Source organism: Colius striatus, chromosome 6 (assembly GCF_028858725.1).
Source record: "Colius striatus isolate bColStr4 chromosome 6, bColStr4.1.hap1, whole genome shotgun sequence".
NCBI classification, from domain to species: domain Eukaryota; kingdom Metazoa; phylum Chordata; class Aves; order Coliiformes; family Coliidae; genus Colius; species Colius striatus.
This window is the reverse complement of record NC_084764.1, coordinates 4,692,075-4,707,915: the sequence shown is the minus strand read 5'-3', so window position 1 is coordinate 4,707,915 and position 15,841 is coordinate 4,692,075. Positions and strand designations below refer to the sequence as shown.

Genomic DNA, 15,841 nt, shown 5'->3' with positions numbered 1-15,841 from the left:
GGAGGGAAGCTGAGAAAGACACCTTGCAAATCAACACCAGTTTTGACAGACTAAGGAGAAAATAAGAAAAATAAGGAATTACTATATTCAGACAATAATGGATCTAATTAAAACAAAGACCATCAAGAAAAGCTAAGTACTATCTGGCCTTCATCATTACCTCTCTTCCCTGACACCCTGTTAGTTATCTCTGCTAACTAGTTATTGCAACACAACAGCAGGAGTCGAGATACCCTAAAGACAGTGTATAATTTGTACAGTTTCTCAGTCAGAACAAGTATTTTAAAAGCCAATCCAGAGATGAGTACAACTCTGAAAGGAACCAACTGTGTATAAAATGCACACAAATAGTAAAACTCATATTGACTCGACCCATATTTGAAGAAAACAAGACACTCTTAATTGTTTCTATGGACAAGAAATGCATACTAGGTTATAATTTCACTCAACACCAATGTTTCCTAAGGTTGAAGACTGCATTTTCTCCTTGCAACAGTGTCAGCATCGAAAAGAAAGGACAGAGATTTAGTGAAACCCCATTGAGTGCATTCTTACTCTCTAATCCTTAAGGTTTGTTCTCCCTTTAAGTCCTTGAAGGCCCAAGGCCTTTCAGACTGCCCACAATAAAATGTGAAAAAAAATGCCCAGAGTGTCTAAAGCAGTAAGAGCAGATAGCACTGTTCAAGTAGAAAAGTCACACCATAAAAGCAGCTGTTATTAAAATTATACATGCACTTGGCCCTGTCATGCTTCCTCAGTATGCCATTTTCTCTCAACCATTTCCAGAGAGGCATATTTCCCCTTCACTTGTCCAGTGTCCACCACAAAGGATTCCCAGTCCACCCATAACCATCAGCACAATTAACAGAAACCAATTCCACACTGGCACTACAGAAGGACTGTAATATATCACATTTACCTCAGTCTTCTTTAAAAATACGCAGGAGGAGTTGAACTGAGTGGTTCCATGATGCCCTGTGAGGGTGTAACGCATCACCCTTGGAATGCACCACCTAACGCTCATAGTGCAAAAAAAAGAACAATCTCATCAAGTGGCTTACTTTCAAATCATGCACCAGGCAGCAGAGATGAGTTTTTGCCTGTATTGTAAGCATTAGACATACTGTCTTTCTCTCTTCTCCCTTCCAAAATGCAAACACAGTTTTCAGAAGAGCTGGGGACAAAGCAACTCCAATAGGAACTAAAGATCCATCAGGCTCTGAAAAGCAGGTTCTTGTATTTGATTGCCCTTCTAACACTGATATACTTGGAATAAATCAAAATCCTGTTTCTGTGGCTGTGAGGTTGTTCCACTGAGGCATGCAGAACAGAGCAGAATGGGCTATTTTAATCTCTTTTCACTTATAAAAATTCATTAGTAGATTTAATCCCTTTCCCCAGCCTCCAACTAAAACGCCTTTAAGGGTGCTACACAAAACATCCTAAATCCCAGTCATCACAATATGATGTTTTTTGCCTGTCTCTCCTCCAAGTATAAAAGAGAAAAGGGAATAGGAGGCCTTGAAATAACTACTGATGTGTGAGGTTATCCAGCAAGTCAAAACATGCAGGAGCACCTAATAACCAGCTCTCACCATCAGTAGGGGATTTTCAAGGCAATACTGTAGCTTAACTGCCCATTTTTTACCTACATTGTTCATTTTCAAGCAGGGCAAGTTATTTTGAAGTTATGTTCTGGCTTATACGGTGATGAAAGATGTATCCAACTAGGTTCAGTTAAAAAAGTTCTCCAGCTGCATCCAAATCTGACTTAAATACAGCGTGAACTCAAGAATTAAAAGCTGAGCCAGGAAATCAGTGCTAAAGGAAGAGGAGCAGGGGGATGCTGTGGAGGGTTTTGTTGTTTTTAATGATACAATGAAATGGTCACTTGCACTTTCTAAATTAAGTTACTCTGGTGTTACTGTGTATTACATATGCAAAAATTAAGTTCACAAACCAACACTGAGGAGTCTAAAGTGGAGTTACATTAAGACAAGAATGGGAAATCCAATTTTAGTTGCCAGTATGGGTTTAAGCATGATTAAAGTGTTACAAAAGGTCTGAGAAAGCTTAGCAATTTTTCAGTCATATGCAAATGATCTCTGCAAAAGAGTTTGGGGCAAAAAAGGCAGCAGGGAGAGATGCATGCACTCTGCCTATCTACAGTCATCTGTACAACATTCAACATTTGCTTCTGCCAGTACATCTTGAGAATATGGAAGATGATAACTTAATGAGAAGTCATTATATTCACATTTTCACACAATATTTGGATGCAAATTAAATAAATACCAAAGACTAAAATAGTAAGCTCATGCAGATTTCTCAAACAAACATTCACCTTCCAAGCAGGTGCTGTTCACATTGATCACAGGGTTTGAAAGGGTGTGATGATTCATAGAAGCATTTAACTTACTCCTCCTTACATCCAGATAGACTAGCATCTTTTTTGACAGGAAAAACGAGCGACTACTTCAAGCCTTCTAAAGAAAGGAATCTACTAAGAGTCAATTATGGGATGAGGCAGAGCTAAGTGTATCACTAGAGGGTTTCATTATTAAAACCAAACTCTGGGAAGGTACAAAGTTGTTTGTCGTGTATTTTGAGACTGGTTTGTAAACAGTTGGCATAAATGGATGCTTGCAGTACCATGGAATCTTTATCATTCATGCCACTTACTTAAAGAGAAGCATTTACTAATATGCACAGTTCTGGATGAGTACCTGGAACTGAAATGAAGCATCAGTTGCCTCCTGTTATTAGTTACTCCAGGTTCATATGAAATATTTGCATGCTTCCTCTGTTACTGACAGAGTAACTGGCATGTTAATGTGGCTTGGGTAAAGGAGGGATTAGAAGCTCTAGACAAAACTGGCAGGAGTGAGAAGTGATTCACTTCATTATCTATTTCCAGATTTTGAGCTCTGAAGTTCTCATGGTATTCATCAGGTGTATTGACAACATATAGGCGTATCTTACCCACCTTAAGCAGAAGCATTTCCAAGTGCTCTTTTCCTACCTGTTAAGAGCATCCAGTTTCCCTCCTGCTCTCTAGCTTTCTTACACTTACTTTCCTCTCACCAAAACACCGCCTTTCATCTTTACAGAAAAAGATGGAAGATGTTGCAGGTACAATTTGCTGATAATGTGTTCAAAAAGCCTTCATAAAAATTCACCTTTACTAGAGATGACAGCATTCAAGAAGAACAGTCTCACAGGATGAATTTATGCACATTAACAATCTTTTCATTACTCAGTTATGGTACCTGTAATAAATACAGCAACATTAATCCTTAAACCTATTCCTGACAGATTTAAATAACAAGTCTCCTTTGTCAGTCTAAACTGCATGTTTACATTTATTCAACTACACAAGACTCTGGTTGAATTACACTCTCATTCTTAAAATCCAACGCCCTACTCTCCCCAATCCATTCTCCCATTACTTGTTATTTAGTTGCAAGGTTAAAAGGAGTCTCACTCTGAACACACAAGATTTAGAGTCACCTCAATTTGCTGTAAACTTCAAATACAAATACTAGAATTGCCTATTTCTAACAGAGAAGCTCACTTTTATAGTCCACATTTTTTCTGATGATATTCTATAGTTTCATGTATTATCCACAGCAAAGTACATTAAATTTCCCCCCCCATGAAACAGAAAATCACAAGTGTCCCTATGCTAGCAACTATTTTTGAGTACCTGTAGGAAAAAGTTTCTACAGTTCTTCAGAAATCAAAGTAACAAAGGGATTCACTTTATTCTTTCTTCCCATGTCAAGAACAAATGCATTAGAATATAAGTCTAGCTTTCACAAGACTGTCTTCTAAAAGGTTCATTTCACTGTAACTACAGGAAGAGACACTTTCATTTTATTTTCAAATGTGGAGGAAAGAGCCATGTGACATGGAACATCTTTCATACCAGGAAAGGCTGTGGGAACTGGGGCTGTTTAGTCCGGAGAAGAGGAGACTGAGGGGAGATCTTACTAACATTTACAGTATTCAAAGGGTGGGTATCAGGAGGTTGGGACATCCCTTTTTTCTCTAGTAGCTAGCAACAGGACAAGGGGTGATGGGATGAAGCTGGAATACAAAAAGTTCCACTTAAACCTAAGAAAAAACTATTTCACTGTGAGGTGAGGGAGCCCTGGCACAGGCTGCCCAGAGGGGTTGTGGAGGCTCCTTCCCTGGAGGTCTTCATACCCACTTGGACATGTTCCTATGTGACCTGATCTAGGTGACCCTGCTTCTGCAGGACTAGATGATCTCTAAAGGTCCCTTCCAACCCCTACCATTCTATGATTCTATGACTTCTTTAACATGTGCTTACCACCATCACCTTTTTACTCTAAGGTCGAAAGTCTATTCCTGTAACCTTTCTCCCTCATTTAAGACAGAATGTCCCTCCAACTTTTCCAAGAAATTGTGATAAGGATAGATGTAGAAATTCCTCTTTATGTAACATAATATTTCTAAAAAGCATTAGTGTGCTGCCCAATTTTTTCTTCGTATTTCCTTGTGACCTCTTCCTTGTCACAGGAAAAGAGTACTGGTACAATACATACCCAGTGACAACATATCTGTAAGATCATATTGCATTTTTTATATTAACTATAGAGGAAAAGAGGTAGGAAAAAAAAGTGTTACTTCAAGATTACATCCATCCTGCTCCTTTATTTTAACCCTCTCTACTCCAGTCTCTCACTAGTGTCACTGGTAGCAATCTCCATTCCACCTCTACACAGAGAAAAAGCACACACTGATAAACTTCCCCTTGGAAAAAGTCAATACATTCTTGATGAGGTTTTTTGTAAGGGATACATTTAACCCAGACAAAAGCTGAGTAGTGACAGGTAATTGTGGATACAAGTATACAAAATAGAATGCCAAAGGAAGAGACTGTCATAGAATACCAAGTGAAGGAAAGAGTAAGAAAGTCACAGTCCTAGCACAAAAATGTGAAAATGTAATTAAAACCAGTTCTACACAGCAACAAAATCCATTCATATTTACAACCCAAACTGAGATTTGGCACTGAAAACTGTTTTGCAAAAAGTTACTCTTGATTTCTTTTTACTGGAGAGAGGGGTGGAGGAAAAAAGAGAAAAACAATTGCAAAACCAATGATTGCAGGGTTTCCCAACAGCAGCACTCACATTTATAGCTGAAGAACAAGCTTGTTAAACTGAATTCACTTTATTGCCCCCAGATTAAAAAGATAAGGTAAGCACAGTGTAGAACTCTGTGATAATAACAGAAACCAGGAGGAAAATAATCGTCTAAGGACTCCCATTTCCTGCCCTTTAAATGCAAATTATCTTCAAATGCATTTTTTTCCTTTCTTTTGAGGTTTCTCTTCCATATGATAACACAATCAGCATACATTGCTCCATCATCTCTCAGGTGAAACTTGTCAAAGCATTTATTCTCACCTCTTTCAGAAAAGCATATGAATACACGACACACCTTCTGCTGTAACATCTTAAGCCTTAACCCTGCACCAGCTAACAAATTTCCTTAGGTCGAAGCCTACCATGCTGCACACAGCCTGCTCGCTTTCTTTTTTGTACTTTGCCAGATCTCTTCAGCTTCACAAACTTCTGAGCAGAGCTGTCATTATTAATTCTCAGCAAGAAACCTAAGCCACTATGAATCACTGCGGCGACTGGCAGCAAGTGTCGGCACTACTCTCACAATGCTTCAGAAATGGAGAGAAGTCCTAAAGCAACTAAAAGCTTTTAGCTAACCTACCACTGACTCGGTTCTTGCACAAGTCTTCATGCAACTTTGTTAAATAAGAGAGCAGAGAAAAATGGTACATTAGGCTGACATAATATTTCAGAAGTCAGAAATGTTTCGGTATCCTGCCTCTCTTAACACCAGGGGCTCAGCTCCACGCTGCTATCTCCAAGTAGGGACACCACACAGGCTGGAACTTAAGCTTTTAATGAAGTGTGGAAAACTAATCAAAGAGTAACTAACAATTGTGCCTTCTGTAACTGTCCACAGCAGAGCTAGGCCCTCAGAGTTGATTTGTTGGACATCAGACATCAAGACTACTCTAAATAAGAGCACAGATAACACATTGCACTCCTCCTTAAGACACACACTGCATGACAAAAAGCATGAATTTACTGTAAAAAAACTTAATGTTTCTCCTTGTTCTATGGAAATTACATTGTTGGATGATATTCTGCCCATAAAGCAATTGGTAATAATTATTTTCTCCTGAAGAGAAGTGAAAGTGAGAACAGAAAAAAGGAGCTTTGTTGGGAGTCTGTAAAACGCTGTTAAACATTAAGCCACAGATGTCTACACAACAGACTCCTACACATAAGAGTAAGCACTTCTTCCCATTGGGAAGTTGTGGGGTTTTTTCCCTCCCCCCACAACTCATATTTGCCATGACCATTGCATTTTAGCAGTCATACTACTTGAACAACACTGTCATACTGTGGGTTGTGGAGGCTCCTTCCTTGGAGGGCTTCAAGACCCGCCTGGACACGTTCCTATGGGACCTGATCTAGGTGAGAGCTGCTTCTGCAGGGGGGTTGGACTGGATGATCTCTAAAGGTCCCTTCCAACCCCTACCATTCTATGATTCTATGATCTAGGACACTGGCATCTGTGGTTCAGTGGTGGATACAAACAACTACTTAAACTTCAACAACTGTAGAGCGGTTCACCGTTCTACTGATAATCAAACTCATAAAAACACAAAGGAGGAAACTGGACTGTGACATCATATTGACTTTGGTTGCTGTGTGGGGGATGTGAAGTCAGAAACTTATTTTTCAAAGTCTTTTGGAAACTTGGCTCATGTTCATCCCATGAACAAATGTGCTTTAGTACCCTTGAGCTGTAATTTTCAGTAGAACAGATACAGCTGCACTTCTGGTGATGGCTAATTTCCAATACATGTTAGTAGAGACCACTCTGTAACGTGTCTTTAAAGAATCAAAGTGTAAAGGTTACAGTAAAAATATACTTACTCCTTTCTTATCTTCCACTCACAATCTCACAGCCTGTCCTTGCTGATCATGTTGGTAGTGACTTGCTTTGTGACATCAAGGCAAGCTAATTTTGAAAAGCCCATTCCAGAGCTTACCAGAGAATTCTGAAGCTGCTTGCTGTGAGACATGGCCACAAGCAGAGGCTCATGCTGGTTTCAGAGACTAAATCATCTTCAAGAGAGGCATGCCATCACATCAGCAAAACCTCAGTTTTTGTTGAATTAGTATTCTCATTAAAAAATCATTTTCGTTATTATCCTTACATGTTCCTTCCTAGACTCACTGTTCCACCACTAAAACACACTTTGATTTTATAGTAAACAAAATTTCTAGACAAATGTTAATCACTGTCTGCCCATTTCCTTAGCAAAGCTGATTCTTAAAACAGAAAACACGCAGATAATAACAGCTAAATGCAGATATCTAGATGTGACACTGATACATAGCTATAGTCTTATCTATGCAGACATTCTCCAATGCTTCCCCTCTTCAAATGTCTTATCTATCAACTTAATTTGGTTCTGTTATTGATGGAGTAACAACACAATTAGGGACTGCTTAAGTCAGCTTGGGTTGGGTTTTTTGGCGAGGGAAGTATAAGGTTTTCTTGTGTTTGCTGCTGGTTTGATTTTTAAAGCCCACAAGATACACCTTCAAGTTTTTTAATACTTCTATTAAGTATTCAATTGTAATTATGACTCAGACTTCACACCTGTAAAACAGAATTCCTACCAAATGTCAAACACACAACCGTGGTGTAATTTATCATGGTAAAAGCACACACAACTAATTTGCAAATTGTCCATTAGGTACCTACCAACTGCCATGAATTTAGTTGGTCTAACAGGAAGAAAAACACCATACTCATCCAGACACACAGTGTCAACCAACTAAGACGAAGTCTAAAGACTCACCTAAACCAGAATGTTCTGGTTTGGAATAAGGTTCAAGATAATAATAAAGTGATAAAATTTGTTCCTTTTCCCAGCTGCCTTAATAGAAAAGCTCAGTTTCAACACAGGAGAAATTGCTATAACTCATCCTATCTGTTGTTAAGAAATCAAAGTCTGAGATGTCTGCTTACCCACGCTTAGTTTTGTACTTAAAAATTTAGCTGCTCTCCTGGAAGCTGGGAAAAAGAGACACCTTTAAAACAGGGTGTTAAAAATACATCTCTGTTTCCTTACCTGTTTCTCACTCAGAGCTGTGATTTTGGCTTGAAGTTCATGGAGCTGTTTCTTCAAATCAGCGTTCTGATTAGAAAGAAAAAATATCTGTGAGAAAGATATTCCATTTGTTAACAGAGAGTAGTAGCAGGAAGGTTGGTTTTTTTTCTTTGTTTTGTGGTTTTTTTGCATAGTATACTACAAAGAGCACTTCTGGATGCACAGCCAATAAAACTGAAGAGGCTCAACAAAGCCTTAAGTCACACGAGTGCAAAATGAATCATAGGATCTTCCCCAGCACTCAGAGAGACAACTCAGGTTGGAATGAGCTTTTCATGAAAGCATCCATCAGTGCTTATTGTGTTATAAAGTGCATCTATACATTTCATCAAGCTTACAAATTCATCAAACATTTGTTATTCTATAATACAATACTATCATATTGTGTACAACAGCATGCTATGGTATGTTATCTAAAGCACTCTCACTTCTGTTGCTTATGCAAAGACATTACCATACATTTGGCTGTGTAGAGCATCAAATGTATCTATTAAATCATCATTGACACACGTGCCAAATGAAGGCAAACCTAAGTCTTTGTGTACAGTGTATCTTTTATATCTTAGACTGTATTTAAGAGAATTCCATTCGTCTTAGCACACCATTCATATCAGCACTTGGCTTACTATTGTGCTGAAGTTTAAGATCAGAAATCAAGAAGCATCTCTATAAAGATGGAGCCAGAAAACAATGCTTCACCAGGTTTAGTTCTCTTACTAAATTAAAACACCTGTCCTCAGTTTGAAGCCTGTGAAGTTCTGCAGGAACACAACAGAGAAGCCAGCTTCTCTGCATTTTTTCTCCTTTCCCCCTTTTTTTTCCCCTCATTTATGTTGTAAACTCTTTACACTAGATTACACAGGTTTGCTGTGGTAGAGAAATATTAAAAACATAGGATCAATATTGTTACAGGAACTTCTTGCTCAGGACAACTCTATTTTTACGTTCCTCAATACAATCTTGAGTTGCACTACAGTCTCAGTTTGTAGGTAGCTGCCCTGGTTACAGCTGAGAGAGTTAGTTTTCTCTCTAGTAGCTGGTACAAGGTTGTGCTTTGGGTTCAGTGTGAGAATAACGTTGACAACACGCTGATGTTTCAGTTGTTGCTAAGTAATGCTTATTCTAACTTAAGGATTTCTCAGTTTCCCGTGCTCTGCCAGTGACAGGGTGCACAAGAAGCTGGGAAGGAGCATGGCCAGGCCAGCTGACCTGAACCAGAGCTAAAGGGCTATTCCATACCACAGGACATCATGCTCAGTGCATAAACTGGAGGGAGTTGGCAAGAGAGGGGGAAATCACTGCTCAGGCATCAGTCAGAAGGTGATGAGCAGCTGAACTGGGCATCATGTGCCTTTTCTTGGGTTTCATCTCTCTCTTTTTGTTATCTTCCTTTCCAATACGACTATATCTCAATCCTTTAGTTTTATTGTTTCTTTTTTCCACTTTTCCTTCCAGTCCCACTGCAGAGGGAAGGTAGGTGGGGGTATGGAGGGAGTGAGCAGCTGCATGATGCTCAGTTGCCAGCTGGGGTCAAGCCATGACAACAATCTCCAGTATACATAGAATTCTAGCAAAATCAAGTTACTGACCAGTCATCCTCCCTTCTTCCAGATTCTACTTAATAATCTGGGATAAAAATGGATTAAGAGCCTTGGAAGCAGGGATCAGATTTCCCCTTCCTGGCTCCAGGAACTTTGCATGGCTGCTTGTAGCACAACCTGACTTTCAGCAGATGTGAACTGAAAGCAAACTGCTCCACAGGCTAATCATCAGCAGCCTTGCCCAGCAGGTAAGAGTAACAGACCTTACCCAGTTCCCATCAGAATAAGGAAGTTCTAGAAAGCAAATTATCTAATACCACCCTACTCCCTTGCTCATCCCTCCCCATCAGGTGGGACCCTAATGCTTCTTGCATTGTTATTTCTTGTCTCTTTAAGGAGATATAAAACAATACAAACATAGTTACCTGTGGGTCTTGCTTCATTTGGGCAACCAATTTCTAGAAAGAAGAGAGATGGAACAATACAATGAAGATTTTCATTACACATCTTTTTGAACAGCTTCAAATTCAACATTTTGGAAGAAATTTGTAAAAGCAAAATATTCAGTTTACAGCATTTCAATAGCAAGGCCTGTAACTCGGTATTATATAATTTCCAAAGCCATTCTTATTAATACAGCAAAATTACTTAATGCACCCTACTTTTGCTCCTCCTGAAGAGCTCCTGAACAAGTGATGCCTTTTAAGGACAATATAAGCCAGCTGGGTAGGACAATCTAATAGCTGTGCCTCCCCTAGAACTGCTGGCTTCTTTGCTTGCAGTCACAAGAAGCACCAATCACAGAATGGCTGCGGGCACAAAAGCTGTTTGTATATTCATGAGCAGAACGTTTCAAGTGCCCAGGGTCTGCCTGTGTGTTGGCTTGGCTGGTACCACATGGAAGACCCATGTTCAGAAGTATCTTTGCCACTTTTCTCCCTCAGAGAGAGATTGAGATCATTGTAGAGGAGATGCTTTCCACATCCAAGGAAAAAGCAGACAGATGGTTACCATTCACTATTCTTCCTCCTTCACTTCCTTCAGGCAGCTGCAGGAGAATGCTGTCTTTTGCTAAGCAAGGAAAAAGTTACCAGGCTGTCACCAAAGAAAAGCCAAGCTCAGAATGCAGAGGCAACCTAAATCAAAAATTCCCAGTTTCCTTTTTTGGTTATAGCCACATTTATTCATCATATTGCCCTGTCCCTTCCACACACAAAGAACAATGTCAAAGCCTGTATTTTCTTCCCCATTTGCTCATCGGAACGAGGAAAAGGAGCAAGAAACAGAAAGACAAACCAAACACGAAAAACACGTTTCATCCCACCTGCATTGATATTGCTCAGAGAGTTCAGGCTTTGATAACCTGAAAAGTTTATTTCATTTCACACCCTAAAAATGGTATTCATCAAAAAAAGATATAGCACAAGTCATTCTGTGTCAGACAGGTCTACCTGCTGCATCTTCTTTCCCGTACTAGTCAGCAGCAAACAGGCATCAGCGTGATGGCTACACAGGACAAACATGGTGCTGCATCATCCCACCTTTCACATATTTACATCTCTGATGTCTTCAAAGATTATGTCTTAGGATTAATAGCCAGTAAGACACTTTTCTTCCTTTAATCTGCCTTAGTTACTTTTTGAACTTGGGAAAACACTCGAGATTCTGTGACAAAAGTGAAATTCTGTTCCAAAGTTAAACTACAGGATTCACACGTAAAAAGATGTTATGTTTTTCTTTTGAATCTGCCTCCTGACAATACAAGCATGAAGAGAAAGTAAGATCAGGGAAAACCAGGCTGGACTCTAGCCAAGAGGAGCTGGAAGTTGGACTCGATGATCCTTATGGGTCTCTTCCAACTTGAGCTATTCTATGATTGTTTCTCTATTCATCGCCTTCCTACATTTTTTCCACACCACATATTCCCGCATCAGTCATCACTTTTGCAGACTCAAGGTCTCCTCATGCACGAATCATTCTATGGCTCAGCACTCTTGCCTGTACTTCTCCAGTTTGCCTCTAGCATCTGGAGACAACAGTTTAAAGCTGCATGCAACATGCAAGTAACTTTGAGCTGCAAGAACTCCTTCCACGGTGCTAATAGCTAACTCACAGCCTGCCAGTGGAGATGTAAAACAGGGGTTATTTTTCCAAAGTGCATCATTTGGCATTTATCTACACTGAATATTGTTTGGTCATGCTGCCTTTTAGCATCATGGGAGCTAAGGTGTTACGTTACCCTTTTGCTTACATGCTTAGCTTATTTTTCCTCAGTGCTTCCTGTCACATCAGAGTTTAACAAACAACAAATCTGTTGGGTTTTCCACAAAAATGCTTGTACAGACTCAGTCATAAGACAATACAGTCAGTGACTGTAAACTGTTCATACAGTATTGCTAAATTTATGGATCACACAGCACTGTGTCATCCACTCATTAGAAGAATTCTTTTGCACTGATCCCAAATTCAAGCTGAATTGAAGATATTTTAAAACCTACTGATCTTCTTGCTACGAAATGAGAGAAAGAAAAGGATGTTTTAGGTTCTTTCCACACATCAGCTCGAGAAGTCATCCATAAAACCCAACCCTTCTGTGAAAATAGCTAAATATAACTCCTTTAACACCTCTTGTGACACAAAACTATGAAGAGCAGACTGTTTCAAAATAACCTTAATTAAGTCAACACGGTGGCAGAGTGAACCACTTAGATTTAATGCATCTCTTACCGAGACAAGCGAAATAGCTTTGACATGGAAGACATTTGAATGTTCAAGTTGTACTCCACTGTAGCAAGTGACCCCGTCAGGCCTCATTTATGGAGGATTCTTTGATCATCAAAATGAAACAAACAAAAAAAAGTAGCTTTATTCTAAACAACTTCACATCTCTTTTAGGTCCTTACTGGTGGTTTAAGAGACACTTTGCCAAAGCAGCAGCATCAAAGCTTCAGACAGAGTTCTTGGAATGCAATCATCCTGAGCATCACTTTCTACAGCCAGCTAAGCAGTCACAGGTAACACACTGCCTTACAAGGCACCACTTACAAGGAGACAACAAACCATGACTGTATGAGTGTTGGAAAGGTTTTTTAGAGAGTACCTAGAAAAAGAAATACTAGGGAAGTAAAAGATGAGAGGTGAGACAATTCTGCACAAATCATGAGTGCTGCCAGGGGATATACTGTATCCCTAAGTTACAAAGCTCAAAGATAAACAATACAATTCAAGACTTTCATGTGAAGATTTGTTTTTTCCTGGTGCCAAACCGAGTTTCATTTCCATCAGAGGCCATTTGACAAGCACAGCAGTAACCACTTGTGTACAGTTGAAGAGAAGTTTACTGAAACATCCAACAGGTTGCAACATGTGTTGTTTTCCACTGTAAACACTGAGAGTTGTTCTTAGCCTTAGTTATGGGGAATATACAGTATCCTGAAGAAAAGAAAAGACAACTTGCTGATATTATGGCTTGTCTAGTTTCACCAATTAAACCCAGATGTAATTAAAATTGATTTCAGTGCAGAGCTCACTTTTAAGAAGGATTGGGTGAAACTAAGGCAAAAAAGTTAAAAAAAACCCTTGAAGTTGGTAAGTTTAAAAAACAAGCATTTTTCAACACAGCCCTGTTCATCATCATCATGAACAGATGCTAAAGAATACTCCAAATTCAGGGTCTTAAAATCCTTAGTTAGCTTTGGCATAAAGGGGAATGAAGACACACAGATAAGAGGTAAACGCTGTTATCCAAACACAAGTAGGGCTGGTGTTATCATCGCTGTACAGCAGATAATACTTGAGGAAAAAAAACCCCAAACTTACTAGTAGGCCTTAAACCTCTTACTGCCTGCAGCAAAATGCCATGGATGATTTCTGCACTTCCCTACCCCCACAACAAATCACTGAAGTTTTGAATGCAAGGGCCTTGTGTGAGAAATTTGAGGAGATCAAAATACTTGTCTGTAGTTGTGGACATTAATCTTTAGCTCTTTTAAGTTTTCCTCCCTAGCTGAAAGTTGTCCTTTGCTAAAGCAGACAGAGCTTCATTTCAATAATCCACCCACTCAAGTTATTGCACTATGCTCATCCTTGTAGCAACTTCTGAACAAGTCATCCACAACACTTGTTTAGACAAGCCACCAGGTAATTTAGAAACATTTTCCAAATGTTATATGATGGGTTACACTGATCAGTGTAACTTCTCATTGGTGCCTTTACACCACTGTCTAACAGTGCAGATTTCAGACATCCAACAGAAACACTTGGAGAACTGTCTTTAGAAAAAGCCTCATTGATAAATTCAACATTTCAAGTTGGCAGCTACTCTGTGTTTATGGCTGTAACAATTTTGTTCCAATCATTAATATGCATATGTTCTCTTACATTTGCTAAATTAAGTCCCATTATTTTTAATATTTCTATTTTGTATTGCAACCAAGTGTCAAACTGCAATCCTACACCCATATAGTATTGGACAGGCTACCAGGAAAAAGATCCAACACGTAAAGATTTCTGAGCCCAAGCTTTACATCGTTTTGGTTAGCAAAACTAGACAAGTTTAGAAGGTACTAAAGTAGAAGTCACTCCAGAAAAGAAGCACCAGATAAGATTCTGCAGTACTATTTCTCTTGAAAGCTCCTCCACCATATTCTTCCACTGCCAAATGAATACTGAACTTGGCTTCAGAACACCAGAAAAACCTTCCCAGGCAGAAGCTGCTGAACATTGAGTTTTCAGAATGTTTTTATCACTGTTAAAAATCTTTTTGCAAAGTTCCCCACCCACAGCCTGATATGTGCATTTTTCACATTAGCTAAAAAAAAAAAGCCAAACCAACCCCAAAAAACAACAGGTGGTGGGGTCAAAATGTAGAGTTTCAAACTCTAAAGTAGTTAGGAGCTGGCAGAACAATTGTTACTATAGTTGTAGTTCTTTAACTTAGTGCTACCACCAGTAGTAATACTATCAGCAATACTAATGCTACTATTACTTGAAAGTATAAAGTAAGAAAGAATACTAATTACCTGGTGAACCTGAATTTCCACTTTCAGAGCCTCCTGTAGAGTCTGCAGCTCCATTCTCTACCTTCTCCACTTTCTCTAGAAGTGTCTTTGCTGGTTCTGGTGCCTTTAGTTTCTGGTTTCCTCTAACACCCGTGCTATAGAAAAATAAAAGTTTTGTTTTGGTTAGTGAAGGAGAGAAATCCATTTGAAAAAAGGAGAGCATAACAGAGAAAAAAATCAGTAGTGAACGACATTCAGTTGTGGCTTTCCAGCCTAAACACAATCTTTTGAACACAAGAAATCTACAGATTGAACAAAATGCCTGCCTTGGAGTCATTTGGCCAAATTTGTTAACTTGCCACATATCCCAAAGTTGACACACTTGTCCCTTATCTTCCTTTGCAGGCAGCTATTTCCTACCAATATCCTATTGCAGTTGCATATGACATTAGCAAATTTAACTACTGAGAACAATTTAACAATCTGTGTAGATGAGGAAAATATTCTGGAGACTAAAATTCTGCAACTCAAAGAGCAATAAATTATTAACTGGAAGGTAGAGCATGAACATACTTCCATGATACTACAGAGCTCTTCTTACATGGGATGGCCTGCATGCAGTCTGACAGAACAACATGGAACAACAGTTATTATATTAATAACCCACTGCCTAAAGCTTGTGCCAAGTTAGATGTTTCAGTTGTGAAGGAACACAAGGTTCATATAAAGCACCAAAAGTGTCTTCCAAAACCATTAATTTTAAAATCCTACCAGTAGTAGTTCTGCTTGCTGAACATGAGTTTACCATCTTCACTTGAACTAAAAACAAATCAATCCCCACAACCTCTGACACACTTCTAAAAGCCTTGGAAGTTGGACAAGAGATTTTTGTTCAGAAATATGTTAAAAGTATCAGCTTCTGAAACAGGATTAAGATTCCTCTCGCTATCCCATATGCTCAAATCACAACGGAACCTGTGTAGAAACATCTATAAATACATAACACATAAAAGCCGTTGGAAAACATGACACAGCAATCTTTCCAGTCACTTTTC

General features: G+C 39.1%; 1 protein-coding gene across 3 annotated transcripts in view; it reads right to left on the bottom strand.

Moving 5' to 3' along the window:
- The window catches only part of PHF21A (PHD finger protein 21A), a 134,981-nt gene that overhangs the window by 82,378 nt on the left and 36,762 nt on the right, over positions 1 to 15,841 (bottom strand). For 2 of the 3 annotated variants that reach the window (XM_061998545.1, XM_061998546.1), the window contains exons 3-5: positions 14,808 to 14,941; positions 10,212 to 10,244; positions 8,207 to 8,293 (exon numbers count right to left, since the gene is read on the bottom strand). In XM_061998545.1, coding sequence (XP_061854529.1) covers positions 8,207 to 8,293; positions 10,212 to 10,244; positions 14,808 to 14,861 — 174 coding nt within the window. In that variant the 5' untranslated portion in view covers positions 14,862 to 14,941. The remainder of the gene's footprint in view (positions 1 to 8,206; positions 8,294 to 10,211; positions 10,245 to 14,807; positions 14,942 to 15,841) is intronic. The other variant, XM_061998547.1, reaches the window with a different exon arrangement.